This window comes from Podarcis pityusensis, assembly GCF_964106645.2.
Source record: "Podarcis pityusensis genome assembly, chromosome: 10".
NCBI lineage: Eukaryota > Metazoa > Chordata > Lepidosauria > Squamata > Lacertidae > Podarcis > Podarcis pityusensis.
Window position 1 is genome coordinate 48,207,043 of NC_138035.1, and position 16,111 is coordinate 48,223,153.

The window sequence follows — 16,111 nt, forward strand, 5'->3', positions numbered from 1 at the left end:
AAGATAGCTCTGTGATCCAACACAGCAGAAAATAACTCCTTATGTTCACTGCACAAGAATACAAGAGTCTGAGCAGAGTACTATGGAACAGAAGACTGATTATTTGATGTCACCTTTCCTTCAAAGAGCAAGTCTCAATTGCAGCCTACTTGTTTCAACATTGACTTGCTCTATGTCAACACACTGCTTGCACAGTATAGTAATATTTAATTTAATTGAAAGGTAGCCTAGTTTGCAAAATCGTACATGTGCCAGGTTCTCAAAGATACCCATAGTGAGTCTATAGGAATTATAGTTTTAAATTATACATTGATATTAAACTCTATCTGGAATTTTATCCTTTGACAGTGAATACAATACACAACTCTCAAAACTATAGCTACTGCTGAAGTATATACACTTCTGGTTCCAAACATGGAAATTTTAAACCAGATTTTTGTCTTACAACTAAGTAGTATCCAGTATTTTGTCTTACACTTAACCGGGGATGGGGTGGGGAGAGAGAGACTAGCTGAAGAAACTAATTAAAACAAGCAGTTCTTATGCAAATAAGCAGGATTCAGCACTCAAAATTCACTTAAGTATACACACAGTGGGTACACCCTGACAGAGGTTTACCAAAGTTCTGAGCTGGTAAAGAATGGGATCCATAAATTATGTTGTATGAAATGCATCTCTTTTCTAGAATCTTATTAGGTATTCTAGGGTGATGGTCTATTTCTTGCACAAGCACAAGGAAGTTTGATCCAGCAGGAAACATCTGCTCATGGGTGAGAAGGGGAAGTGGCTTTTGCCTATTTCCTCTCCCAAATCTGTTCTGAGGGTCCCTCAATCCTCCATAACAGTTTGGGGGAGGGTGTTAGGTCCATCAGGAAAATCAGCCCAAATTATCTCTTCCCCTTCCATGAGCAGATGAATCTGCTGGTGCAACAGTGCAAAGAACACTAACAGATTATAACCCATAACACTGAGAATTATATTACGAATATCCAGCATACTGAACTACAGAGACAATCCAAAGGGGCATCAACCCAGTTCTGTAATATCAGTGACACTACAGCAGATTAATTAGAAACAGTAACAGAGATATTGATGACCTTCGTGGTCCCTTCCAACTCTACAATTCTACGATACAAAATAGCATTTCAAATCATATCAGAGCGCAATTACTTGAAACTGGAAAAGCCTAGAGAGAGTGAAAGGCCTCAAACTGTGTATGGTTTGTTTGTTTTTTAAAAGAGAAATCTTGATTTGGTTTTCTAGGAAAATGTAAGTAATGAAAGCATCTATATTAATACACAGATGTATCGTGTCTTAGAAGATTATTCACGGGTTTATCAAGGCAGCCATTAAACCTAAAAGTGTTAGGTAAAGGTAAAGGGACCCCTGACTACTAGGTCCAGTCGTGACCGACTGGGGTTGCAGCACTCATCTCGCTTTACTGGCCGAGGGAGCCGGCGTACATCTTCCAGGTCATGTGGCCAGCATGACTAAACCACTTTTGGCGAACCAGAGCAGCGCACGGAAACGCCGTTCACCTTCCCGCCGGAGTGGTACCTATTTATCTACTTGCACTTTGACATGCTTTCGAACTGCTAGGTTGGCAGGAGCAGGGACCGAGCAACGGGAGCTCACCCCGTCGTGGGGATTCGAACTGCCGACCTTCTGATTGGCCAGTCCTAGGCTCTGTGGTTTAACCCACAGCGCCTTGTAAATAATGTTGAGTTGAAAGAGGAATTGTACAACGTAAATTAAAGTACTAGGATATAGATAAAAAGTACTAGTAAGCATTCCCAAGTGCTACTGTATTGGTGTTCTAGGCATATAATATTTGAAGTCTAATTAGCTAATTATTCTCCCTAATTAGGGCAAAGGGCCATAGTTCAGTGGTAGAGCATCTGCTCTGCAATGCAGAAGGTTTCTGAACAATCCCTGGCATTTCCAGGTAGGGCTGGAAATGTCCCCTAGGCTGAAACCCCAAAGAGCTGTCAGTGTGGTAGGCAATGGTCTGACTCAGTACAAAGTAGTTTCTGAGGTTCTATTATGTCATATAAATTTATACTGGGTGTGGGTGGAATTCCACTGTTGCTGTTTTCTAGGTTGCTTATGTCTTTTAAGACTAATCCCGAGTTTTGTTACTAGTTGTAAGTCTTGCCCATAATGATATTTGTGAGGCTGCAACTGTCTTCCATACACTAAATCACTGTATGCTATCTAGTTCTTTAAACAGATATGATGAGATGCTTCTGTCTCTTAGTGCAAGTTTGTTTGGATTATAGCTGACATTACCTGTCATAGCTTTCCCACTTATGTCAGCATTCATGATAGCAATGAAAACAAAAGAAAAATAAATTAAATAGAAGTGTTAAAGTGAAAAAATAGGGCAAGAACTATTCTAAAGTATATTCTTTAAGTAATACTACAGTAATTATTCAAAATCAACTAATCTAAACAATAAAAACTAATTGTGGCATCATTTTTGCTGCAACAGACCACCTGCCCCTGCCCTTCTGTACTCATGTACTCTCAAGTACACAGAAGCAACTATAAATATTTTCTCTGGTGACACTAACGCTTAAGACTTGCTAGTGCAACATCACACTTAAAAGAATAATAACCAACAAGAGAAGTATTTTTCTAATCTTAATTAGTTATTTAAGATACCGGTTGTGGACCAGTGAACAGGAGGAAATGGAATAGAAAAATAAAGCATTTTTCAAAGTCTATTGGTTCATAACAGTAATATGAGTGAATATAAAACTAATCAGATTGGGTAACTGGAATGAAGATGGTAACAGGTAAATCTCAAATGAAAGATTTGAGTTTAACAGGGTTCACTTCCAGGAAAGTGGGTATAGGTGTCCTTGGTGACATCATACATTTTCCTCCATAAAATCTAAATAATACAAAGTTCATATAATACTACCACAATATTGGAGCAAAGTACACATGAGAACAGTTAAATTTTTTAAATGGACAAATTATTGGGAGGTGGGAGAGGAAAGTTGGTGAAAACTTTCCTGTTCTGGCAACTTCTTGTTGCACTGGGCAAATGGGGCTCATATATGGTAAACTCTTTTTACAGGTTTTTTTTTTAATCTCCTAAGGCAATTCTTTATATTTTTTTATATTCTGACTGTTGTTGACTGGGGTGGGTGGCTGACAGGCACTTGGGAACCCCAGCACAAGGGGATTTCTGAAGGCATTACAAAGATCGCTGTACAGGGCTTCCAATCAGCAGCATACTTTCCAGGATGACAGAACAGATGATGTCACCTGCCCCACATAAAGCATCAGATGTGGGGCAGGTGGTGAAAAAAGTCTTGTGGGCCAAATTTCATGGAATGCCAAGTTTGACCAGCGGGCCAGACATTCCCTAGCCCTTGTTTAAGAAGTGGGCATGGGGTATCCAGATAAGCTCCAATTTAAGTACTAGTTAGAAGATCTTCAGAGCTACTTAGCTTTAGGAAGGGAATTACACAATTTATTTGAATTTTGAATGCTTTCAAATCACTGCCACTATTGCCATCTGTACAAAATTATCTCTGACTCCTATAGACACTCTTTCCAGTTGTCTTCACTTCCAGTTTGCAAAACATCATAAGACGCAGTTTTAAAATCTGTGAGATTTGGGGATATTTTACTCTCTCAATAAGTACAAGCAATATATTAAATTGTATTTGGTTACCCTAAAATTCTACATTAAAATCATAGATTCATTCAGTAATTAATATAACTAAAGAAAGAAGGCTGAAACTGGCAATATTTCATTTACTGTCCATTAAATTTCACAGAATGAGTTGTGGGAGGAATGTTTTGGAGAGGTCCTCTCTATCACTTTTACTTCTCCAAACACACCCATGCAGCAACACATCCTTTTCTCCATATCACCAGCAATTTTGCTTCTTTGTTCTGCTGTTCAACTGGAAGGAGACATCAATTTTCACTTGGATGACCCTTAAGACAGTTTGGAATTGGGAGGAAAAAGAGCAGACATGTGCATATTGGCTTAGTCTCCAGAAGCCATTTTCCTGCAGCATCTCTCTCATGAAACAGGGCACCTACATCTATAAAATGTCTGTCAAACTATAAGTTTTGGAGTACTTCAGTAACAGCTAATACAGTAACATACAGTGGTACCTCGCAAGACGAATGCCTCGCAAGACGAAAGAGTTTTTTGTTTTTTGAGTTGCTTCGCAAGACGAATTTCCCTATGGGCTTGCTTTGCAAGACGAAAACATCTTGCGAGTTTGTTTCCTTTTTCTTAAAACCTTTAATACCGTTAAAACCGTGCTTCGCAAGACAAAAAAAATCGCAAGACGAAAAAACTCGCAGAACGAATTAATACATTATTGTTGTTATTGTTTGTATAATGCAAATAGCAGTAAAAATACATGGAACACAATAAGGAACAGGGGGTATGCAACCCAAAATAATATATGGGCCAACACAAATGATATACCCTCAACCCCGGAAGACTGTCCTCTACAGGATGGTATTGAATTGCATCCAGTTCTGTGCTTTGTTTTGGCACAAGACACTGTACACTGTGTTAACTTACACCAATAATAGCTAAAACACACAAAAAAGCAGGGTGTGCACCCTGTATTAAGATTGGTGTCACTCCAGATCATACAACCATACCTCCAGGAGTGTGTTTCTACATATTCTGGCCAATAGCATGCTCAGGGTCACCATGACATCCATGGGGCTGCCCCAACGTAGCTCAACATTTGTAGGAGGGCACACTCAATATTTGTCATCCTTGGTTGAGAAGGGAGAGGATAAACTGGGAGGTGGGGTGTTGTTGTTGAGTTTTAGAATTTCAGAATTCTAAAACTGCAGGAATGGAGGACCTATTAAAATGGCCAACTCCTGGAGACTAATGGATTCGAATGGTTTTCCGGAGGGCCCCAGGGAGCTTTCCAATTGGCAAGGCTGGCTCTTCTGCCAAACACAGAGGTGACATGGGAGTCTGAACACCCTTTCCCAACGAGCAAAGTAAGCAGAGCTCTGTGTTATGCTCTAGAGTGAGAACTATTAAGCGAGTGAGCAGGTGGGGGAAAATCACAGCAAATGTACTCAGGTCAGACTCTATTCAGTAGGTCTGAAGGTGGCAAAGTAAGCTTCCTCTGTGCCCCAGTTTTGTCATCCAGTGCAGTTGTTCTGGGTGGCTAAGGCCTATAACCTGTGGGCCTAGGCACATGGTAGAGCCTGTGACTGTTTGCAAGGCATTATGAGGATAAAATCACTTGCACCCACTGGAACTTGGACTCCAGGTTTTAGAGCAGGCAATTCTGGAGCACTTATTTGTTGGATGTTGTCGGACAGGTTTCAGTTGTTGCAGCCTGAGGGCGTGGACAGAGCATTTGGTAAGGTTTGTGCAACAACTGTTGGATCCTTGCCCCTCTTCATTTACAAAATTGGGCAGGGAGGGGTCAGCTGGTTGAACTAGGAAGGTAATTAATGCTTTCTTACAAGAGGGAATGGATGCATTTGCATGGCATGCCACTGGCTTCACATTGTGGAGAGACACAACCCTCTATACCCAGTTCAAATCAAATGCTAAGCTAGGAATCATAGTTTGCTGGGGTGGGGATAATGAGGTGGAATCCTAAAGAACGTAAACAGGTGCTTGCTGTGTAAACTTTCCCTGAACTTGAGTACCTGGAAATCAGTGAGGATTCAAACAGGATCTTCAGACACCAAAGACTATCCCAGAATTTTGATAACTGTATATATTTCACCTGCTTTGATGAAAAATTGGACTAGCACACTGTCATAACTTTTATTTAAAACCCATAGACTATTATTATCTTCATGTTCTAAAAGCACTAAAGATATTCAACACCAAATCACACACAAAGCTTTGATTTAAAGAGACTTAAAATGAATTTTCTGATTAGGATTTTTGGTGTTTGCAAATATTTACCTGACAAGACATCACTGTTTCGTGCAGCTATCGTTTTTACTTTTATTATTCCTGACTCAGCAGCCTGTAAAGAAAAGACAAGAGATTATTAATTTATTATTTTTTTCTTAGAAGCATTTTATCCTATTTTTCAGCTGAAATGGCTCCCACAGCAGCTTACTAAAATCAGTAGTAAGTCATCGCTGACCTCAGGCTTACAATCTAAAAGCTGCTTCTCAGACTGTACTATATGAAAGCAATTCTTCATTTAACAGAAGTGAAATTAAAGTTGTTATGCCTGCAAAATCTTGCGGCAGAAATTGCTTCCCATGAAAGCATATTTCAATGCCCCAGAATGTGATGTATTAACAACCGAGTCTTATTACATCTCCCATCTCCACCTTAAGACCTTCGCATCGTTATCTCCTTATTATTTGCAAATTTTCTCACTTTTTAAGGTCCCCTATGATATACCCAAGTGCGTTCAATAAACGCCTAGTTAAAAAAACACAGTTCTGAGGTGTTGGCATGGAAGTTGGTTAAAGGATAAACATAATAAATACACAATTTCTGTCTAAGAACATCCCATGGCAACCCAAACTATTTTTTTCTGAACTTATTCATGTTTCACACACAATATCCAAGGCATTCAGAGAGGTAGACATGAATACGAATCTTGTGTCTACACAGATAGCGTGCATGCACCAATCAGCACAGTCTATACTTCCAACCACTCCCTTATACACAGATTAGATGCCAACTAAATCTAATACACAACACTCTTGCTAATGCAGCAGAAAATCCAACAAGGGTACTGTAACTAAAAAGATATTAAAACATTCTTGACTCAGCTGAAAAGTTAACTAGAATGCCACAATGTTCTACTTTTTATGTATTCCCTAACAAGGTTCTGCTACAAAAAAAAAAAGTTAAATGAAACCAGGGTTGCAAGATTTTATAGCTCAATTCCAATCAAAAGTAAGTCCCATTGAGTTTAATAGAAGTTGTGACCAGTTAAGTGTGTATAGAACTGCATTATTAGCAAATTAATAAAGTACTTAATCACTCTGTTTTACCAAAGAGAAAAAAGATACCAGAGTATTTTGTGTATTTAACATTAAATAGTAAGTTTTCATGACATTCTATGTAGTCCAATTTTAAACCACATATTCTTATATCAATCATTGTTTCATATACAACCTTGGGGGAAACTTATAGAAGCTAACATGTCTAATATAATAAACAACTTGTTCATATTTCTTTCTGTTTCAAGGGCTTCTGTAAATGACTATGTTAAAGATTCCAGTTTAAAAACCTTGCAAACCATCACACGATCAAGCATATTGCCTTATTTGAATGCCAAAGTGCTGTGTGAACTGTGTGAAATGAAATTTAATTTAATTTAATTATTTTTGTAACATCATTTGCTAGATGTTTAAAACAGCTCCATAAAACGTAACAATCAGAAGAGGGGGGAAACAAACAAGCACGAATATTTAAAGGGACCAGGAGGGGGAAAGGTGAGAGAATAAAATATACAACTAGCTTTGAATTATTGACATATATATTTACATATGTTTTAGGGAAGCTTTTAATGTTTGACAGACTATTGTATTTTAATATTTTGTTGGAAGCCGCCCAAAGTGGCTGGGGAAACCCAGCCAGATGGGCGGGGTATAAATAAATTATTATTACAGTGGTACCTCAGGTTATATACGCTTCAGGTTACATACGCTTCAGGTTACAGACTCCGCTAACCCAGAAATATTACCTCGTGTTAAGAACTTTGCTTCAGGATGAGAACAGAAATTGTGCTCTGGCGGCACGGCAGCAGCAGGAGGCCCCATTAGCTAAAGTGGTGCTTCAGGTTAAGAACAGTTTCAGGTTAAGTACGGACCTCCGGAATAAATTATTATTATTATTATTATTATTATTATTATTATTATTATTATTTTACAGTGCAGCTCCTTCAATAAGTGAAGTTAGTACATTTTAAAGACTAGTGTACAGCTGAAAAATTCAAAGTCCTTTTAAGTATTCCTATTAGCTTGCTAAATATTTTACCACACCAATGCCTGTGCTCCTAGATAGCAGATAACTTTGCCTCAGCAGTAACCTGAACCTTCTGTAAAACTGCAATCCTAGTTCAGAATCTTGAAACTGCTGACTCAGCTAGAAAGGCAACGCTACTCAAAATTGTCAGCTTATGCTGACGGACTCTAAATGAAAGCAGGAGCAGAGCTGTGGAGGACTAACAGTCAGCCGTATCAAGTAATTGCTAAAGCTACCTTGCTGAGGACAATGAAATAAATGGCCTAAAACCACTTTTAAAAGAGTGACACTTTCTTTACTAGTTTCTCACAGGAAAAATGTTCCCAAATATCTTTGGTATAGAGCCCAAGGATGACAGTAGAACCTTGTGCCTATTTCATGGACAGTTACAGGGGCAAAAGAATAAGCCACAGAAAGTAGGTTTTACAGTGGTACCTCTGGTTATGAACTTTATTCGTTTCGGAGGTCCGTTCTTAACCTGAAAATGTTCTTAAATAGAGGCGTGCTTTTGCTAATGGGGGCCTCTTGTTGCTGCTGCGCTGCCGGCACACAATTTCTGTTCTCATCCTGGGGCAAAGTTCTCAACTTGAGGTAATTCTTCCAGGTTAGTGGAGTTTGTAACCTGAGGCATTTGTAACTTGAAGTACCACTGTATATACAAAAGAGTAACCACCATAGTATTACTCAGCATACAGATACAGCCTGGCTTTGTCCAGCACATGTATTAGTGGTACATGGCACAAAGACTCCATTAACCACAGGCCCTGGCTTCACTGTCTGTTTGCAAGATCACACTGAGCATATGATTGTACTTTTAAATATATCCCTTCTAATCGTAAAGTTTTTATTATCATGCTTGAACATAGATTGACAATGGAAGTTAAATGTGTATAAACTGAAATTCAACACAAACAGGTTTTCCATTTATCCCTATAATTTTATTAATGTTGTGTTATTACAATTTGTAGCCAAGACCATTAAACATTAAATCTGAGCCCCCAAAATCTGCTCTGGAGGGTGAACCTGGATCACCTGGTAATAAGTCCCAATGCGTTCAGCGAGAGCAGATGTGCAATGGACTGCACTGCTAGTGGATCTAAGGCATTACAAGCTACATAAAATGAAGCATTATAGCTATACACCTGCCAAATTATGTGGTGTTGGAATGATAGTAAAAATACTAAAACAAAAAAATTCTGCTTTATTTTCATGTACAGGATTCACTACTGGGTTTAAAAAAATGGTTAATGTTCCTTGTGCAATGAGTACCATGCAGTTCAATGCTACTTTAGAAACCAGACATGTAGTGCAGGCTAACAAAGAACAAAGGTTACTTTATATCCTGCCTCCCCCAAATGTTTGTCCTCTCAAATTCTTTAAATTGTGAATATACCCTACAAAAAAGGAAATAATAATAGGCGGGTCTAACTGTAGCATTTTAAAATAGTGTATTTACCAAACAGTTCACTTTCTGTTAGCCCTGATATTCTAAAATACTGCATCTTGCATACTGTAGAGTTGTAACATTTTATGGAAACTAAAGGAAAATTCTGTAGAAACTGTGATTCTCAAATTTTGTTCTTAAAACTTTGAAGACTTACTACTCAAATCTGCCTTAAGGGAAGTCAAATCTTCCATCAAATCAAGCAATCATTTCTCTCCTACTCACATCCTTCAGTGCTATCTATGATGCTACCTACTACTAGCTTTGCCACCAACTTGGCAAATCTACAAACCTGATGCATGACTACGTGGTGAGTTACACCCAAATGTTTTGGATTTTTTTGCATGGAAGGCTTTGACTGAAGCTCTAATAGCACCCCCCCCCCCAGATCATCTTCATCTTGTTGTTGTTGTTGTTGTTGTTATTATTATTATTATCATCATCATTATTATCATTATTATCACCACCACCATCATCCCCACCCATCTGGAAGCTCTGGGTGGCTTCCAACACACATCAAAACATAATAAAACGCCAAACATTAAAAACTTCCTGATACAGGGCTGCTTTCAGATGTCTTCTAAATGTTGTGTAGTTCCTTATCTATTTCACATCTGATGGGAGGGCATTCCACAGGGAGGGCGCCGCTGCTGAGAAGGCCCTCTGCCTGGTTCCCTGTAACCTCACTTCTTGCAGTGAGGGAACCGCCAGAAAGCCCTTGGAGGTAGGCTTCAGTGTCCGGGCAGAACAATGCGGGTGGAGATGCTCCTTCAGGTATACAATACTATTACCCCCACCCCGTCAAAAAACCCTTTCATGGGAATATACTTTAATTGGCATATTCGTTTGTGTCCTATAGGTTGAAGCTATGGATTTCAAGTACACCCTAGAACACTTTTGGTATCAATGAGGTGAGGTTCGCACTATACAACAGAAGACCCTTTGCTCCACATTTTAATCTAGGCACAGTACAACAAATCTATAACAAAGTACAACAAAACATTAGAACCTCAGGTTAGCACATTAAGAGGTTGTTTTATATCAAATTAACATATTTGTTTACTTTCCCCATAGCCGCCTTATGGAACGCAATGCTAGCAACATGCAATTCTCTTTCAATTCATTAAAAACATCACTACAGTCTTAGCTTATTGATTTCAACAATCAAGAGCTCCTGAATTTTTACAGGGGCAAATATCATTACACAGAGATGGGAACCTCAGGCTTGGGGGGCAACTGCAGCCCTCTAGACATCTCTGTATGGTCATTCCCCAAGCCATGCTCCTTACCAGCCCTCCATGCTTATGACTGGCTAGAATGTGGTCTGATAATACTCTGATGGTAATATCACCTGGATGGACAATGACAGCAGTGCTCAAGCACCACACTCTGGAAACAACCATCCAAGTAGGACCAGAACCACTGCAAAACAGTGCCACCCAACCCTAACTCATATTATATTATTATTAGTTATGATTCTCACCTTCGGCATTGATCATTTCACTCTGCAAAAAACAAACTTTGCTTGATTTACTTAGTTTTACGATATTAAACAGGGCATGCTTCTCAGAGCTCAAGTTCTTAAAATTCTGAAGTCCTTACCAAAGTTTGAAGACTCACATACGCAAACCATCAACAACAACCTCTCGCAAGTGGGACAAGACAGCAATATGATACGCACATGGGAGCTGTTCCAAGTGCCACTTTCAAATTTAATATACAACGGAAACCTGCTTACCTATCGGTGGCAAAACAGGAACAGCTTGCAAACTCGTTTGGGTAATGCAATCCTTGTTGATTACCCAAACAGTTGCTACCACCAGTGCCTTGAAACCTACTATATTCAAAGCCGCCTGTCTCCAAACAAGGGCCTCCAAGTTATCCTAACAGATGATAAGAAGGCTTTTGCCTATCTTTTGAGCGGTATCGATTGCCTCCCCCAGCAAAAAAAAAAAGGGCACCATTGCTAAGCCTGGGAGATGCACACTTAAAAAGTTCGCCCACTAGAGAGACTGAAGTCTGGGAAGAGGGAGGTGGAACCGGGAACTGCTTGTTACAAGAAAGTGCTGCAAGCGGACCGTGGTGGCCAAGTGGTGCAGACGTTTGCAATGTAGACGCAGCCACCCGACTCGGTTCCACTCCGGGATTTCAGTTCTCAACGGGGGTGGGTGGAGAGGAAAGGCCTCAGCGAGACCCCACGTACCTCTTCCTAAAGCAGGCCGGGGAAAGGCCAACACGACACAACAAATACACACAACACTGACACGCCCCCCCCCGACAGTCCAGTTTCTCTCCCCCCACCAAAAAAAATCCCTCACCTCCTTGACGGGAGGAAATTTCTTCCGGCACTCCAGGCTCAGGGCCCGCAGGTCGCCTTGCATGTTTTCCAGCAGTTTCTTCACGGCCTCGGGGCTGCTCGTCCCGGCCATGGCTCCTCCGCCGTGTGGGGAAGGCAGCGACGCGAAGCCGGCAAGGGACAGGCCCGGCCGAGCCAGCGTCGCCGTCTGAATGTGGCGGCGCCCGGAGGCCGTCAAGTCCCGGGCGGAGCCACAGGCAAAAGCAGCAGCAGCACCACCACCACCAGCAGCCGCCTCAGCCTCCAAGGCCGGCCCCGCCGCGTCCACGTCCGCTCCCGCTCCCACAATGCCGGGCGCCGCCGCTGCCGCACGTCAGGCCCGCTTCCGCACCACAGAGGCCTCGCGAAGAAGGGGCGGCGCGAAGGAGGGCCCGCAGGGCGGCGCGGCCCGAGGACGGCGGGGCTGAGGCGGGTCTGTCAGGGGCGGGAAGATGGGGGGCAAAGACGGGGCGCGACCCTGTCCGGCCTTGGTTTGTACGCAGTCCCGGAGCAGAAGAGGCCGTCGGTTCCTCAGAGCATGTGCAGTTCTTGCTTCTTCCCCCATGCAAGGTGGCATGGAGGGGATTCCAGCTCCTCTTTCTTGAAATCGCCGGCACTTATTTCCTTGCGTCACCAGCCCTGTTCAGGGAAGTTTTTAGTGTGGGATGTTGTCTTGTTTTCTTACTATTTTTTTTGTTGGGATCCGCCCGGAGTGGCTGGGTCAGCCCAGTCAGATGGGCGGCATATAAGTAATAAATTATTCTTCTTATTATTTTTATCAGCAGCCCCGACTCGGCTTTTTTTTTTAAAAGGTCCCTGCCACTGCCTCTCGGATTTGCCATATCAAAGAGATATGGGATTATCCATGTTGTTTACTGTCAGCTCAATGCCATATACATCCTTACCCCGCCGTAAAACCTAGGGAGTTCGGTAGGTCTTGCGCAAGGGGGAATCGATACAGGTTCGCAATCGTAATAAGCATTTTGAACCATCGACATCACCCGTGGCTGGCAAATGCTCCTTAATCAAACAATGGAAATTGTGTAGCACGTTGCATTGCATTTTACCTTAAAAAAAAAACCAAAGAGGTATCTGTTTAAGATTTGTGTTGTATCCCGCCCCCTACTTTAAAATAACTGTTAATTGTCTTTTTTTTTTTATGGTTCGTAACACCCTTCTGTTACTGATAATAGCTTTAGATGCCAACACCACTGCCAGTAAGGGAAAACTTGCTTCCATTATGGATTGAGTGGGTTACAGCTGATCAGCCCTGTTGCTTTGGCCCAGAGGACCTTTGCAGGAACAACTGTTGCCTGGCAATTGGCAGGTGCCAGCAGGAGAAGCTTGCGTCCATCATGGGTTGAATGAGATCCAGTTGCTCAGTCCTCTTCCCTTACATCGGAGAACACCAATGAAGGCCAAGCTTGAATGCAGGAAAAGCCACCTGCGTAACCCCGTAGTGGCATTTCTTAAGTAACATTTTTATTGTGAGAATTGTTTTTTGTAAGCTGCTTGGAGAGCATCCCAGGGTTATGAAGTGAGATAAAAGCATTATAAATACTATTCCTGGGTCTTTTGTTTGTTTGTTTGTTTTGCTTAAGTATGAGGTGCATTTACTGATATTAGTATCCATGCTTCCAGTTCTTGCTTCTTTAAAGGGGAAGTTGGCAGCTGTCCCTCATTTTAAGATACACATTCCTTATGCCAAGATACTACAGTTCTACAATGTGTACTTAGTGGAACAGATTATAACATTGCCAAAGTTGCATAATCTAGAAAGAGCCTATGATCTCTTCATGAGCAATCGGCAGCAGACCTAGGCGAGCAATTTGCCTCACAGAGCCTCAGGCTAGCCTGCAATCTTCCTAAGGCTTCTTTTTATCATGCACCCTCATTTACTTTCAGCTTGTGACAAGAGTGATGCATCCCACATTACGTGTTTAGCTGCACAGTTTAAGGTGTGCTCTAAACATAGTCTAATTGTCATGAGCACATATTTGAAAATGTGCGGTAGAGAAGTAGTCAGCAGAGAGCTAGGTTTTCCTACATTTTCCTGACAAGTGTACATTAGCGTCAAGAGAAAATATACTGCTGTGTTAAGGTGTGGAAAACGCCAGGGGGTGTGGAGGGGAGTAAATGATTTTCTTTATCTGCCTCCTCACCAGTATGAACAGAGCTGACAAACCAGGAGCTGGGCCAGAGGATTGTGGACTCTGCCAAAACCTCTCCTCCTTTCAGCACTAGGCTAGAGCATCAAGTCATAGCTATAAGTGGAGGAAGTGCTACTGACTCTTCAGTTCTTGTTCTATTCAAATATGGCTCTTGTTAAACTAATAGCTCAATAATACTGGCATGGTGATGACTTAAGAAAAAAAAATTAAGAGCCACCATGTCACTGTGACACTACTGTAAGACATGTACATGATTAAGATTACATTTATGCACATGATTGATTAAAGCATTTGCCTTTAGCATGGCTACTCACATGCCCAAAATACGTAGCCTCTAAAATATTTTAATTGCAATATCCTGCCACATTGCCTTAATTGTACCTTGCAATCCAATCCTAAATGTATGCTGAGGTAAGAATACACTCAAGTACTTCAGTAATAAGGAAATACAGAATATAGCTAGAATACTGGCTTCTGGCTTTTTCTTGGATTAAGAATGCATACTTCTGAAAATACAAATCAATGCACATCAAATAAGAGAGACTGGATTAACTTAAATGAGTTAGCAAACTCTTTGTTGGTAGTGAACAGCTTAAGTTATAAGAAGGTGCAATGTTAAAACAACTATATAATTACTTGAAGCCAGAGGTTTTCAACCGTTATTGAGTCCATGGCTCCCTTGACCAACCACCTTCTTTCTGCGTACCCCTGTGGGACTCAGAAACAAGTTATGTCACCTCTTGCCTGCAGAGCTGGCTGCTTCTCACCTTTTTCCAAACACCCTTGTGGGGTGTGCCCTCAGCCTTCTCTCCTTGGGTGTCCTCCGGGCAGCTGCTGCTGCTGCCGCCTCTGGTCTCCTGCTCAAGTGAGGTGTCTCCTCACACTGCCCCACAGGGGCCTGGGAAGAGGAGACCTTCAGCCTTAGTGGCGCAATGGAGACTGGCCAAAGGTGAACATGAGGCCAGCATCTTACCTTGGGAGGCAGCAGTGGCGGCAGCAGGCACTCAGCTCCCAGGCAGGCATTGCACACAGCAAGCACATGAAAGACCAGAACAGCGCCTGCCTGCCCACCCTCCTGCTTGTCTGTTCATTTCCCAACAGCAAGGGCCGGCGGGCTGGGCTGCCTCACCAGCTTGCTTGCTTACTCTGAGGCCACCTCAGCTCCTAGCAACCAGCACCCCCTGGCCAGCCCCAGAAGCACCATTCGCCTGGGGAGCTTGTAGCCAGGGCTGATGCAACAAACAGCTGTACAAGCCTTGGGGAGGAAGAGAGGCAGGAGGGCATCAGAGGAGGGAGGGAAGGAAAGAGGGACAGAGGCCAGTGTTGCCCACGGCACCCCTGAAGATCATTCAAGGCACCCCAGGGTGCCAAAGCACACTGGTTGAAAACCACTGCTTTAAGCTATTGTAAAGTGTCCTGAGATAATTTGATAAAGTGTAGTACAAAAATATTTGAAACACCACCAGGTATTCACTGTATTAAAATTAGCATTGTTTGAGATCCTAAGGGATCAAAAAGCTTCAGTCTCAAGTAAAATCCACCACTGTATCTACACATTAGCCCACCAAATGATCAACCAGTATCATCCAGATTACAGTATGCCATGGACTGAGAATAGGAATGGGAAAATAGTGCACTGCAAGGGTACATGGCATACACAGAAAACTGCTCCAGAAAATTCAAAAATTAAGCTAGTCCTAAAACACTTTAAGGGACGCAGGTGGCGCTGTGGGTTAAACCACAGAGCCTAGGACTTGCCAATCAGAAGGTCGGCAGTTCGAATCCCTGCGGCGGGGTGAGCTCCCGTTGCTTGGTCCCAGCTCCTGCCAACCTAGCGGTTTGAAAGCACAAAGTGCAAGTAGATAAATAGGTACCACTCCAGCGGGAAGGTAAACGGCGTTTCCGTGCACTGCTCTGGTTCACCAGAAGCGGCTTAGTCATGCTGGCCACATGACCCGGAAGCTGTCTGCAGACAAACGCCGGCTCCCTTGGCCAATAAAGCGAGATGAGCGCCGCAACCCCAGAGTCGGTCACGACTGGACCTAATGGTCAGGGGTCCCCTTACCTTTACCTTTTAAAACACTTTAACCAGTGGTGGTGAACCTGTAGTCCTCAAACTGTTGATGGACGTCTGATCCCAGAAATATCTGTAGGACCATAGCTTCCCCACCCCTTACTTAAACCAAGTTCTAATACTA

General features: G+C 42.2%; 1 protein-coding gene across 6 annotated transcripts in view; it reads right to left on the reverse strand.

Moving 5' to 3' along the window:
- MON2 (MON2 homolog, regulator of endosome-to-Golgi trafficking) overlaps positions 1 to 14,986 on the reverse strand; it is a 59,588-nt gene extending 44,602 nt beyond the window's left edge. For 3 of the 6 annotated variants that reach the window (XM_081022255.1, XM_081022254.1, XM_081022253.1), the window contains exons 1-2: positions 11,726 to 12,052; positions 5,933 to 5,996 (exon numbers count right to left, since the gene is read on the reverse strand). In XM_081022255.1, coding sequence (XP_080878381.1) covers positions 5,933 to 5,996; positions 11,726 to 11,836 — 175 coding nt within the window. In that variant the 5' untranslated portion in view covers positions 11,837 to 12,052. Of the gene's footprint in view, positions 1 to 5,932; positions 5,997 to 11,725; positions 12,054 to 14,886 lie in introns of those variants that run through there. The other 3 variants (XM_081022252.1, XM_081022251.1, XM_081022256.1) reach the window with 2 other exon arrangements.
- Between the last annotated feature and the right edge of the window lie 1,125 nt (positions 14,987 to 16,111).